Below are 11,827 nucleotides of genomic sequence, written 5' to 3' on the forward strand. Positions count from 1 at the left end.
TTTTTTTACATTATAAACAATCACACAGCTGGTAAACAACTCACTCAATAAACAAAACAAAAAAGTCAATCTATATTAGTAAGGTCAGTAAATGCATCAGCAGGCATATATGTACATATGTATATAGGTATTTACATATGTCTATATGTCTGATCCGATTTTGTACTTGTGTACAGATAGACACGAACCGGTTAAAATCGGTTCGGCTGTAGATTTCACATGGACCGACTTAAGATAGAGCTGTCCATGGGCTACGTTCATGGCCAAGCGGGACTATGGGCTAAGAAATTCATTAAAAATAATAAAGAAAAACTTCTTTGCTGGACAACATCTGACAATAGTCTTATCACATCAGATTCGAAGATAACTATTTGTTAAGCCAACACTATTTTTTAAGGTTGTCAGATATATTATTATTTGATTCTCTCAAGCTACAAACTGCGCAGTTTGGCTGAGCGAGTGATTAGAAATGAATTTAAAATTTGATTCGCTTATCAAGCATGTGAACAAAAGTCGAAATGTCTAGTTCAAATATATGTGTGCATCTATGTATATACTTATTTGGAAAATCTGCCTCCAATAAAAAGAAAAATCCAGCAAGAGACCGCATGAGGCATACACACTCTCTCCTATAAACAAAATGGCGTCGATAGCTGATCTCACTCTGGGTCCCGCTCCCTTTTATTCTCTCTCTTTCTCTCGCTCCATCTCTCTCTCTTATCAATCTCCAGCTGCATGTTTGTGAGCTCTATAAGTTTCAGCTGTAGCTTAGCCTCCGATTCAGTTCAGTCTTGAACCTACTTTGTGTTGCGTCTACAATTACAACAAGCTCTTACGCTACAGAGCATCCAAATCTATAAAAACGTGCATTTTTTAAATGCCGCGCAAAGAATTGTGCAAACCAAACTTTTGAAAACCGAAATCAAATCAAATATTTTGGCTAAGCCAAAGGTGTTTAAAGAAAAAAACTGTGCGAACAAAAAATTTTTAACAGTCACCAAGGTTAAACTTTGAATGGTGCCAGTGTTAGTTAACGACTCGAAAATTGCTAAATACACTTCCAAAATCTATACTAAATCGAACAATCGCAGCAAGCTGCAACTCACACAGCTACTTTTCATATTCAACAATTTCAATTTAAAATGTAAGTTCTCTTCGGTTTACCCTTATTTTATAAATTTTTTTTTTAAATTGTGTTTTATTTGTTTTTAGTTGTCGAAATGGCTTTGCCGCAGGGAGCCTTCGCGGCATGTAAATTACGTGAGCAGTTCCAGGAGAAAGACATGATTGTCTCGCGCCTAAGAGCTGCGAACATTTCTGATAAAATTGACAATAATGCACGTAAGTGGAGGAGAGTGAGAGTGTTGGCGAGAGAGAGAGTGATTCGAGTTATATTATTTTTTTGTTTGTAGAACGTGAATACTCGCCGGCCAAGTACAATGATAAGCTAATGAATTCCATTTGGGGCCTCTACAATCGCTATTCGCCACACAATGTCAAGAAGAACGAGTACGCCCCGCCTAAATTCTAATTAAATCTGGCGGCGCAACAGCTGTAAGTAATCAAGAGCAATGCTATCATGCCTGACCGACTGCATAATACTCGTTCACAGCGCAATGTAGTATAAATATTACTTCATTTTCGATTCGTATTGCCTTCATGGATGAATTTTATAGTTCATAGATCTGTGTATTGATAGGCTTATCAATATTTCATTTGGTTTTAGTCTGTGTACACGTAGGCCCGCGCCTTCAGTGAACGTCTAGGCATAATCTGAACATTTTCTAGGACAGCAGTTGTTATAGAATAAATACAGATACATATCAAAAATTATTCATATATTCCTAAAAACTTATTGCAAAGTATTTTAGTCAAAGATGAATTCCAAATTCATGCAATCCATTAAAGTAATCCAGAGTCCCTTCAGCTTATCTCAGTATATTCTCATAGATATTTACATACTTCTCATTATATCTTTTAAATTTCACATATTTTATATACAATCCTATCTCACAGGCTCCCCTTTCTTCTCTTCATCTCTTTCTAGCACCCATTGAGCTGTTGCGCCTCCATTGTAGCCTCTGCCTGAAGACGTTTATTTCTTTTTTTTTTGGGCTGTTGGCTAATGTTGCTTGCTGCACAGGCACACGCACACATATATACGCACACACTAACACTTAGTATATAATCAATATATTATCTCCACATATATACTCAATTATACAACAACAAAAACATTGAAAATTATAAATAACAAATTTATTCATTGGCATCTATGTAAAATTCAATAAATACTCGTGATAAATATAAATATATATATATATATATATATGCACATATGTATATGAAGCAAAAAACATGTAAAAGCTGCTTTTCATTTTAGCCATATATGAGACACAAGAACACGAGATCAATTCAAATAGCAGGACTCATAGGTCGGCACCATGTACTTGATATTGATGAACGCATCCTCGCCGCCGTGCAGCTCAAGCACCTGCAGTGTCTCGTCTATCAAATCGCCCACATTCAAATTGTTCTTTTGCGCATAGTCGATCTCGTCGCCGCAGTTTACTAAAAATCAAGAGAAAAATTATTTACAGTTTAGATATTTATTTTATATAACTGCATACTTTTCTCTTCTAAATCCAACTTAAAGAATCATCCGATAGATTTTTATATAAACTTTCTTATATGAATACCAAATCCCATACATAAATATATTTTTAATATATTAAATATATATTTTAATTATTTCTTATATTGTATACCAACCCTAAAGCCCAAAACCTATATCTGATGTAAAACTTGTGTATACCATAAAATATACACTATAGTCATTAACCTTTTTATTATATATACTCTGTTCTACTATACTATATATTACGTATACGCATAATACTGTAACAGTCATAATCCTCATTTCATTTGCATTTACCTTTAAGCGAAACAAATTCGGATTAGTCTAGAAAAAACTCCACGTATCCTAACTTTATGATAATCCCGATAATTACTTAAACCACCCTCGTTGCATTCCTGCATACAATTCGCACTTACAATTCTTCACTTTGAACGCATTGAACATGGGCAACAGTTGTCTGTAGAACGGCACCAGGGCGGGACCCACCATATCGGAGGACCTGACCAGCTGTTGTATGATTTTCAATGTCGTGCACATCACCTCCACGTTGCGGGTGCTCAGTGCGTCTGCAAAAGGTAAACGAAACAAAAAGAAAACCGAAAAACAACAAGAAAAAGTTACAGGTGCAAATTAAAGCGAAAGCAATTTACGTGCCAGGACAAATAATTGTTTGTCTAGGCAGCTCTTCGATTACGGCTCTCCATTGTATTTTTGGGTTTTTGCCGGCTGCCCCCATCGCCGGCAGGTACTCACTCTTTAACGGTAAAATTAATTGCGGTACCACTGGATGGATTTTATCGCCGCCCGCTTGAAGCAAATCGCTAACGCCCTGGCGAGCATAGGTCTTATATGGATGCTTCGGTTCGGCCAGTCCATCGAAGAACAGCGGCAAATAGAGACTGTAGTCCAGCTTGTCAATGTCCACCTGGAAGCGAAATACAGGTGAGCTGGTGACAGTTAGGCCAAGTTTTCTTGCGCCTTGTTTTACAGGTGTAAATGTGCACGCGATGCTCGTTAAGTTTTCTTTTTCGGATTTCTATTAAAATGTCTTTCATTTGGTGGGAAAGTTAAATGGGTTAAATATAAAGAGAGGGAGATAGGGATGGACTGCGTGATTGAAAACGGTTCCAGCAACTCATAAAACTTTTCGTTTGCTTTGTGTTTCTTTATTTACATTTTAATTTTCGAAGTTTTCGTATAACTTGCATAAATCATAAATTATATATGAATACTCCTTTTTATACATATATGATATGCATATAACAGATATATTGTGTGTATAGTTTGTAGCCGAAAACATTCTCGAATCACTTTGAAAAATCCACAATGCAAAATCTGTTTATATAAAAAATATATATGTATATATAATATTCAGATTTGCCTAAGCTTTATGCTGTTTATATACAGGTATTATTTATAGAATGTGATCAAATAGCTTGTCCTTATTGTACTTATATATATTTAAGGGGAAGATATGCATAATGAATATTTGAATATTTTCTCTTTATATGACCTACATATGTACATATATATATATATTCATATATATATATATATATATTTATATATATAGTAATATATTCTCAATTACCTTGCGAAAATATTAAAACGGAAAACTTTCCAGTACAATCTTTCTACTTTCACTTACCTACTTCTATCATCAGCTAAGCCCCACTTGAAGCTCCTTCGATTGACCTTCAACCTTGATATGCACATACGTATATATAGCTTATATATGATGTATAACTCTGTCACTTGCATATCGCTCATATGTAAATGAACTGTCAGAAATGCCGCAGCGCTAAATAAACAAACGCACCCACTTAAGCATCATACCAAACATTTACACATGACATTGAAAAGGCCAAGCCAGACCCGAGTAGGCATACTCATGTTCCCTGTTCTATATATTATGTTCTGGTATTCTCTCTTTTTGAGTGACTGACTGGCTGACACCTGGACGTCACAGCTAGTATGGTAAACGTGAATGCGAAACGGAGTCACTCCGTTTGTTTGTTCCGGAAATAGACAAATTCTATATAAATATATACATAGGCAATAACCTACATATATGTATATAGCCATATGGGCGTGGGAGTTCTTCTAGTTTTTTTCTTTGTGCCAACACTTCAAATATAATTGGACACGCAGGTGTGCAGTCTTTAGTAGGCGAAATTGGGTCTAACACCTATTGGCAATTAGTTGGCATTGATTTGTTTGGCAGGTAATTTACGAATCAAAGTTCAGCAAATACCGCGAAAACATTTGGAAAGTTTCCCTTTGAAATCGATTTAAAGTACAAATTTAGATTTACGCGGTTTTTGTTGTTTTTTGGAATTCTCAAATTCTTTAGAAAACGAAAGTTAATAGAGAGGTCTCTCCATTATCAACTGAAATTTTACATTTGCTCATAAGAGAAAGAGAACTATTTAATAAAATTTGCTAAAATTGAAGAAAATATGAACTGAGTCTGTTTCTTTTTTTTTTTTTTTTTGTAATTTAACTAATTTCATAAGATTATGGCTTATCTATAAAATATATGCGAATCCTCTGATTTAATACTTAATATACATATTTTGATACTAATAAAAATGAATATACATTAAGCTCCGTCTACTCACCGTCCAGCCAATCTTATCGCCTCCGCACAGATATTCCATTTTAATGGGCAAGTCTCCGCGATCAAAATACATGCGAAACAATGTGCCACGCCCCGGATTCTTGCTAGCCGTGCAGGCGTTAAGGCTAGCATTTAAATTGCATGACGAAATTGATTTCTGCTGTTTCTTCAGACCTAAAAGTAAATACAAATAATCAAATAATAATCTGACATTTTCTGGGGTTCCGGAAAACGTTTGGGAATACGAACATTTGGGATTCGGTGGACGACCGCGTGCGCTTGCAGTGACGGGTGGCTCGTGTATGGGACCGTTAATGACTACCGTGTTTTTCTGCTGCGATTGTATGGAAAATGGCGGCACATAACGGGGTCGGGTACCCTGAATGCCGCTAAATGACCGTAATTGTGGTGGATTTGCGGATTTGGAACGTTGTTTCAGCGATATGGAGTTTGTATGTAAATCGTACGAGGGCCGCGCTCCATAGGCGGTGGTTATGCGTGTATTAGACATTTCTTTGTTGCGTTAGACGACGAACTGTATTCAGCTAGCGTAAACAACAAACTGACGACCCGAGCAAAAAGGTTCAGGAATTTTCTCAATTTCTGTGTGTATTGGTATCCTCGAGCGTTACTATGGAGCGCGTTGCTAGGACAGCCAAAAGCACAGTGACTGACTGATAAGACACATTGTTTAGAAATTGCATATAATGGTTTATATGCTCTTGCTGTTGCCAGTAAACAAACGCTTTGGTCAATTTTTAAATTTAAAACAGGCGCCATGCTGCATTCTTCCAGTCTGGCAACGTGGAACAGCAGAAAATATTGTAGAATAAACTAAGTTAATATATTGCCTTTGTGTATATAAATACAGTTATCACGCGCCACTTATGCAGAGAATCGATAACGATAATTGATATTGCATTAAAACGTACAGAGAAATACCACGAACCAGTGGAAATACTAATTACACAATATTCAAATTTTCTATACCTTTTTCAGTCGTAAAGCTAACTACACCAATAGATTACATCTATGCCAATTAATGAATATATTGCCAATCGTTACCATTAGTACTTACATATTGTTTATATAAAACCACTGTCCAAAAAACAGTGATAAAACAAAGAAAAAAAAGTATTTTTAAAAGGATAGTTTAATACCAAAAGCGTATATTCCATGACTAGTCACTAAAAAATACCAGTGACCAGCAACTTTGCTGCACCAGCTCTACTGGTGAACGAATAAAGAACAAATGTGGGTGCAAAAAAAAACCTTGCATTAAATTGGCAATTATCGTGGCGTAGATATTGTGTTGTTTTAAAACCAATATACCGCAAATACGTACGAATTGAAGTAAAAAGCAGAGCCACTGGCACTAGCACAGCTAACGCATATGCAGACGTAGAACAACGACAACAACAGCCAGCAACATGTCTTCCAATACAAATGGCAATGGTGAATTAAAGAAATTGTCAGAGGAATCTCTGCTGCAGCCGCCAGAGAAAGTGTTTGACATCATGTACAAACTGGGCGAGGGCAGCTACGGTTCGGTATATAAAGCGCTGCACAAGGAGAGTAGCTCAATAGTGGCCATCAAATTGGTGCCGGTTGAGTCTGATCTGCACGAGATAATCAAGGAGATCTCGATTATGCAACAGTGTGATTCACCCTATGTGGTACGCTACTATGGCTCCTATTTCAAGCAATATGATCTGTGGATCTGTATGGAATATTGTGGCGCCGGCAGCGTCTCGGATATTATGCGTTTGCGCAAGAAAACTCTGACGGAGGAGGAAATTGCGACTATATTATCGGATACACTAAAGGGCCTGGTTTATTTGCATCTACGTCGCAAAATCCATCGGGACATCAAGGCAGCTAATATATTGCTAAATACCGAGGGCTATGCCAAACTGGCGGACTTTGGTGTCGCTGGTCAACTAACGGATACGATGGCCAAAAGAAATACAGTTATTGGAACGCCCTTCTGGATGGCTCCGGAAGTGATTGAGGAGATCGGCTATGATTGTGTGGCGGACATTTGGTCGCTGGGTATCACAGCGCTGGAAATGGCTGAGGGCAAGCCTCCATATGGAGAAATACATCCGATGCGTGCTATATTTATGATACCACAGAAACCGCCACCGTCGTTCCGGGAGCCTGATCGTTGGAGCACAGAGTTCATTGATTTCGTTAGCAAGTGCCTGGTCAAGAATCCGGATGAGCGAGCAACGGCCACTGAACTGCTAGAGCATGAGTTCATACGCAATGCCAAGCATCGCAGCATACTGAAGCCCATGCTGGAGGAGACGTGCGCCATTAGAGAGCAACAGCGCGCCCATCGCGCAGCTGGCGGTGCCATGAGCCAGGCCAAGAGTTTGGCCACCCAAGAGGGTGGCCTAATGCTGCACGAGGAGGAGAACGAATACAATTCGGGCACAGTGAAGACATTTGTAGATCCCGGCACTTTGGTGCCTGAGAAATTCAATGAATACCAGGAGAACTCTGCCTCGGATGCGACCATGATAGCACATCGCGAAGATGTGGACGATGCCACACTGGGTCCCGGCGGCATAAAGGCGGGCATGGCCAAGGCCGCAGCCAAGACGGCAGCGACAGCAGCCGGTGGTGCTGGTGGCACTGGTGGCAGTGCCGATGTGGCCACAGTGGACAGCGGCACCATGGTCGAACTGGAGTCCAATTTGGGTAAGTGAGAAAGGAAATGGATAGCTACTTAAATAGTAGTCAACTAATCTTTGTAACATCTTGTCTCCTTCCGGCAGGCACAATGGTCATTAATTCGGATTCGGATGACTCGAGCACGGCCAAGCGTAATGATGATCAGAAGCCGCGCTATCGCTATCGTCCACAGTTCCTCGATCACTTTGAGCGGAAGAATGCGGGTCCCGATGAGAAAGCAACGACGGAATACTCGCCCGCTGCCGTGGAGCAACAGCTGCAGCAGCAGCAACAGCAGCAGCATCAGCAGCAACAACAGCAGCAGCCACAGGAGCACTTGGCTAGTGGTGCGCATGATGCCAACAATTGGGAGCACAACATGGAAATGCAATTCCAGCAAATCTCAGCAATCAATCAATATGGCCTGCAACAGCATCAGCAGCAACAGCAACAACAACAGCAGCAGCAGCAATTGCTCATGGCCTATCCCCTAATGACCGAGCAACTGATTGCGCTCAACAATCAACAGAACTTGCTGCGCAACTCGCAGCAGCAGCAGCAAGGCGGAGCGGCAGCTGCAGCAGCAGTTGCTCCTGCTGCGCCGCCGCCCGCATATCAGCATCAGCATTTGCACACACAATCACATGCCTATGTAGAAGGAGAGTTTGAGTTTCTCAAATTTCTCACCTTCGACGATCTAAATCAGCGACTGAGCAATATTGATCACGAGATGGAGCTGGAAATCGAGCAGCTGAATAAAAAATATAATGCCAAACGACAGCCCATTGTGGATGCAATGAATGCGAAGCGCAAACGCCAGCAGAATATCAACAATAATCTAATTAAGATATAAAAAAGAGAAAACAATTTAAGCATACATATATACATGTATATATTCGTATGTATATATATCTATATATGTATGTATATGCTTAACAGCAAAAGGAATAGCAAACTCATTTTGAGCAGCAGCTGATATTGTAAGTGAAACGAGAACGTAAAAGCTTTATTGTAAAATGCACTGAGAAGCAGATATATCTATATATACTATATATATATTTATTAATATATAGACAAGATGAAAGAAAACAAATCACACTCGAAACATATTGTAAAATGCACTTTGTATCGTTTCATAATCGAATTGTGGCATATTATATTAATTTTTAATGTTTCTTTTAGTACTGCCCTGAAATCAAAAAGAAACCCCTTCTCAAAATGCTGCTCATTTCAAAACATAAGACTAAATTGGTGCGTTCAACCTTTGTTAACTAAACTTTATACTATTATTTAAACAAATTAACACATTGTGTTATTTTTTCTCTTAATTTAAGACACACACACAATTTTAGTGCATCACAAAAAGTTTTAACAAGCAACTGTCAAGCAATAAAACAAATAGTAAGAAAACGGATACAATTTTTATAATGCATATTTTTGGAAGAGATATATAGATATATATATATAGAAATCACACACATACACACTCACATACATACATATAAAGTATAAAATATATATAGTAACTAGTGTTTACCTATTAAATAATTTACACAAATATACATACGTATACATATAAATATATAAATTTATATGCAAGCACATATTTGATTTTAAACTAAAACCTAAAGGAAATAGAAAACCTGCTGCGAATTTCAATTGTCCAAGATATATATATTATATATATAACTGATAGTTTAGCATGTACATAGAATTATTCTCAGTTTTTTTTTCTGTTTTCTCAATAAAGTGATGAATAAATAAATAATAAAGTTTTCATTCTTCTCGTTGCCCTGTTATTCCGTTATATCCATTTGCTGTGCTGCCTGCTCCAAGTCCTGCAGCTGTGCACGCAAATCCTCCGGTAGGCTGTGCTCATTCAGCGCACTCGGATCCTCGCCATCGACAACAATCTCCTCTGGATCGGGTGCTCGCGGCAGAAAATCTTCATTCGCATAAAGCTGGCTGAAGATGTGACGCGCATTCTCTATGGCCGCATCATAATCCTGCTCATAGACGGGTCCAGCTGTGCAGTAAATGGGCGTGGCAGCGTTTGCAATACTCTCGGCTGCTGGAGCGGCTATAGTAAAGTAGGCACTGTAAAGGATCTGGCTGGCGTTCGGCTCAAAAAGCTGCCCCACAAAGTCAGCCAAATCTCCAGCTGGATTGGCGCTAATTGCGGGCGTCGTTAAGTGGAGTATATCTACAAAATGTAAGAGGGTTTCAAATTAATAAGAGTTTGCCTGAAGAGTAACTGCGACACCTACATAAACCCTCTGGACATGCGCCCGAATAGTGTGAGAGTTGTATCAGGCAAGCCTCCCGCTCTCCATTAGTCGTCAGCAAGCGCAAGAAATTGACGCCTCCACCTCCCTTATTTAGCTCTTCGCTGCCCAGGGGCTTGGAGGTGATGAACAAGCCTCTCGATAAACGCGGTTCGGAGTCTCCGAAGTGTGTGGCCAATGTGGCTGGCAGTTGAGAGGGAGCAGAAACTAAATGCTTTGCGCGCAATGTTTTCCCTGCGCTGCTGACAAGCAGCTCGCTTTCCGTCCAATTGATATCCTCCACGCTGCGCTTTAGGCAATAGATGCCGCCATAAACAGCGCACAGACGGCAGAAGCATTGCGGTAATTCGCCACAGCCGTACATGGGAAACAGAAAGGGTGTATTGCCATAGCGACCGAGGCTGCCAAGGAAACGCTGGGTACGCTCCATGCCCGTCTCGAAGCTGGTGCTGGCATCGCACATGGCAATCGCTTGCATCACACAGTTGGAGATCTTCTCCGTCACGCGCTGAGCCTGCAAATACTCCAGGAAGGTGCGTCCGCGAAACGCTAGCGAATCCTCGTTGCATTTATCTTCGCCGTAATCATTGCAAGCGGTCAGAAACTTCATCAGGAGTCGTTTCTCGACCATAGTCAGAGTTTTGGTATTAAAGACATCGCTGCGAGAGCAGGGCACCGAGACGAGTTCTTTGTTGAACAGCATGCAAACGTGATCCAAGGAACGGAATTCTGCATAGCGACAGATATTCGACTTGATAAGCAGTTGCACCAAGGAGCCAGCACAATAGGCAACACGTGGACTTAGATCCAGGCTAAAACGACGAGACTTCTCTAGCAGAGATTCACGTGTCCAAATCGTTGCCTGCTGATCCTGCCCCTGCTCCTGTTCATGCTGCTCAGTCGCATTATGCCAGGTGTAACTTCCATTGCGCACGCTGCTGCTGGGCTGCTCCAATAATTTATTAAATGCCTCCAAGCTAAACGAGCTCCAAACGTCGCCATAGTAGTCATTGGAATCAATGTGCAGGACAGTTTTACCTATGCGACTGGCAGCGGCGGCGATGCAGGACTCCGCGAAGCCTAAAAAAAAAAACATTCATGACTCATCAAATTGAAGTCGTAGAAAAAACAAGACAATAACAAATAACGCCCTTTACCTGTGCCTATTACTATCAAATCGAATTCCTCCGGAAGATCATCCGACATGGTTATATTTAACGTTTGGGATTTACTTTAAGAATGTAGTCGCTTTAAATATTTATTATTTTAAATAACAAATTTTACAGTGATTTTAAACATTCGTTATTCCATACAGCTGTTCTCTACTATAGGATTAGTATGCTGATGACAAAAGAAGAGAATGGCAGTATTTTTGCTTTGTAGCAAAATACTGCCTGCCGTAAAGAGTATCGTTAAAAATACTTGTTATAACCAGAGCTGCCAGTTGTTCAGCTCCGAAATGAGTTTGACTGTGGACAAACATAATCTGCTGTAGCAAGCATTCTAGATTGCTCAAGAATAAATATGCTTTATAAGGCTTAATTTTATTGATTGTTAAATAGCTTATGTACACATATATGGACAGCAGAGGATTATAAATAGGCT

At 39.6% G+C, this 11,827-nt stretch overlaps 4 protein-coding genes across 6 annotated transcripts; 2 read left to right on the forward strand and 2 right to left on the reverse strand.

The window, feature by feature from the left end:
• The first annotated feature begins 765 nt into the window (after positions 1 to 765).
• Positions 766 to 2,333, forward strand: LOC108654667 (uncharacterized). 2 transcript variants are annotated; one of them, XM_089261610.1, is made up of 4 exons: positions 766 to 1,144; positions 1,213 to 1,341; positions 1,413 to 1,554; positions 1,677 to 2,135. In XM_089261610.1, exons 1-3 carry the CDS (start codon positions 1,015 to 1,017, stop codon positions 1,529 to 1,531), a joined length of 378 nt encoding a protein of 125 aa, XP_089117736.1. In that variant the 5' UTR covers positions 766 to 1,014; the 3' UTR covers positions 1,532 to 1,554; positions 1,677 to 2,135. The 2 variants fall into 2 exon arrangements, with proteins under 2 accessions (XP_089117736.1, XP_030237952.1); XM_030382092.2 differs by having other exon boundaries at positions 767 to 1,144; positions 2,048 to 2,333.
• On the reverse strand, positions 2,238 to 6,027 carry LOC108654664 (parkin coregulated gene protein homolog). Of its 2 annotated transcripts, XM_018106154.3 has the most exons (5): positions 5,508 to 6,021; positions 5,260 to 5,432; positions 3,392 to 3,563; positions 3,055 to 3,204; positions 2,238 to 2,571 (listed from the first exon to the last, which is right to left on the reverse strand). In XM_018106154.3, exons 1-5 carry the CDS (start codon positions 5,767 to 5,769, stop codon positions 2,411 to 2,413), a joined length of 918 nt encoding a protein of 305 aa, XP_017961643.1. In that variant the 5' UTR covers positions 5,770 to 6,021; the 3' UTR covers positions 2,238 to 2,410. The 2 variants fall into 2 exon arrangements, with proteins under 2 accessions (XP_017961643.1, XP_089117735.1); XM_089261609.1 differs by having other exon boundaries at positions 5,260 to 6,027.
• Positions 6,028 to 6,293: 266 nt separating this feature from the next.
• On the forward strand, positions 6,294 to 9,143 carry hpo (serine/threonine-protein kinase hippo). Its single transcript, XM_018106152.3, has 2 exons — positions 6,294 to 7,964; positions 8,042 to 9,143. Exons 1-2 carry the CDS (start codon positions 6,689 to 6,691, stop codon positions 8,788 to 8,790), a joined length of 2,025 nt encoding a protein of 674 aa, XP_017961641.1. The 5' UTR covers positions 6,294 to 6,688; the 3' UTR covers positions 8,791 to 9,143.
• Positions 9,144 to 9,339: 196 nt separating this feature from the next.
• Positions 9,340 to 11,568, reverse strand: Rep (Rab escort protein). The gene is made up of 3 exons (XM_018106153.3): positions 11,380 to 11,568; positions 10,205 to 11,302; positions 9,340 to 10,140 (listed from the first exon to the last, which is right to left on the reverse strand). Exons 1-3 carry the CDS (start codon positions 11,426 to 11,428, stop codon positions 9,734 to 9,736), a joined length of 1,554 nt encoding a protein of 517 aa, XP_017961642.1. The 5' UTR covers positions 11,429 to 11,568; the 3' UTR covers positions 9,340 to 9,733.
• Between the last annotated feature and the right edge of the window lie 259 nt (positions 11,569 to 11,827).

Source organism: Drosophila navojoa, chromosome 5, assembly GCF_054131105.1.
Source record: "Drosophila navojoa isolate 15081-1374.11 chromosome 5, UAZ_NAV_1.0, whole genome shotgun sequence".
Lineage (NCBI taxonomy): Eukaryota > Metazoa > Arthropoda > Insecta > Diptera > Drosophilidae > Drosophila > Drosophila navojoa.

What these genes read in the sequence shown, in the direction of transcription:
- LOC108654667 (XM_089261610.1), top strand. Translation starts at nt 1,015, where the DNA reads ATGGTGCCAGTGTTAGTTAACGACTCGAAAATTGCTAAATACACTTCC. An exon ending in CAACAATTTCAATTTAAAAT is followed by an intron (nt 1,145 to 1,212) that starts GTAAGTTCTCTT and finishes ATTTGTTTTTAG; the next exon opens with TTGTCGAAATGGCTTTGCCG. An exon ending in TAAAATTGACAATAATGCAC is followed by an intron (nt 1,342 to 1,412) that starts GTAAGTGGAGGA and finishes TTTTGTTTGTAG; the next exon opens with AACGTGAATACTCGCCGGCC.
- LOC108654664 (XM_089261609.1), bottom strand. Translation starts at nt 5,769, where the DNA reads ATGTCTAATACACGCATAACCACCGCCTATGGAGCGCGGCCCTCGTAC. An exon ending in ATTAATTTTACCGTTAAAGA is followed by an intron (nt 3,205 to 3,391) that starts GTGAGTACCTGC and finishes TACCTTTTGCAG; the next exon opens with ACGCACTGAGCACCCGCAAC. An exon ending in TGCGTTCAAAGTGAAGAATT is followed by an intron (nt 2,572 to 3,054) that starts GTAAGTGCGAAT and finishes CTTGATTTTTAG; the next exon opens with TAAACTGCGGCGACGAGATC.
- hpo (XM_018106152.3), top strand. Translation starts at nt 6,689, where the DNA reads ATGTCTTCCAATACAAATGGCAATGGTGAATTAAAGAAATTGTCAGAG. An exon ending in CGAACTGGAGTCCAATTTGG is followed by an intron (nt 7,965 to 8,041) that starts GTAAGTGAGAAA and finishes TCCTTCCGGCAG; the next exon opens with GCACAATGGTCATTAATTCG.
- Rep (XM_018106153.3), bottom strand. Translation starts at nt 11,428, where the DNA reads ATGTCGGATGATCTTCCGGAGGAATTCGATTTGATAGTAATAGGCACA. An exon ending in TTTGATAGTAATAGGCACAG is followed by an intron (nt 11,303 to 11,379) that starts GTAAAGGGCGTT and finishes TTTTTTTTTTAG; the next exon opens with GCTTCGCGGAGTCCTGCATC. An exon ending in CGCATGTCCAGAGGGTTTAT is followed by an intron (nt 10,141 to 10,204) that starts GTAGGTGTCGCA and finishes TACATTTTGTAG; the next exon opens with ATATACTCCACTTAACGACG.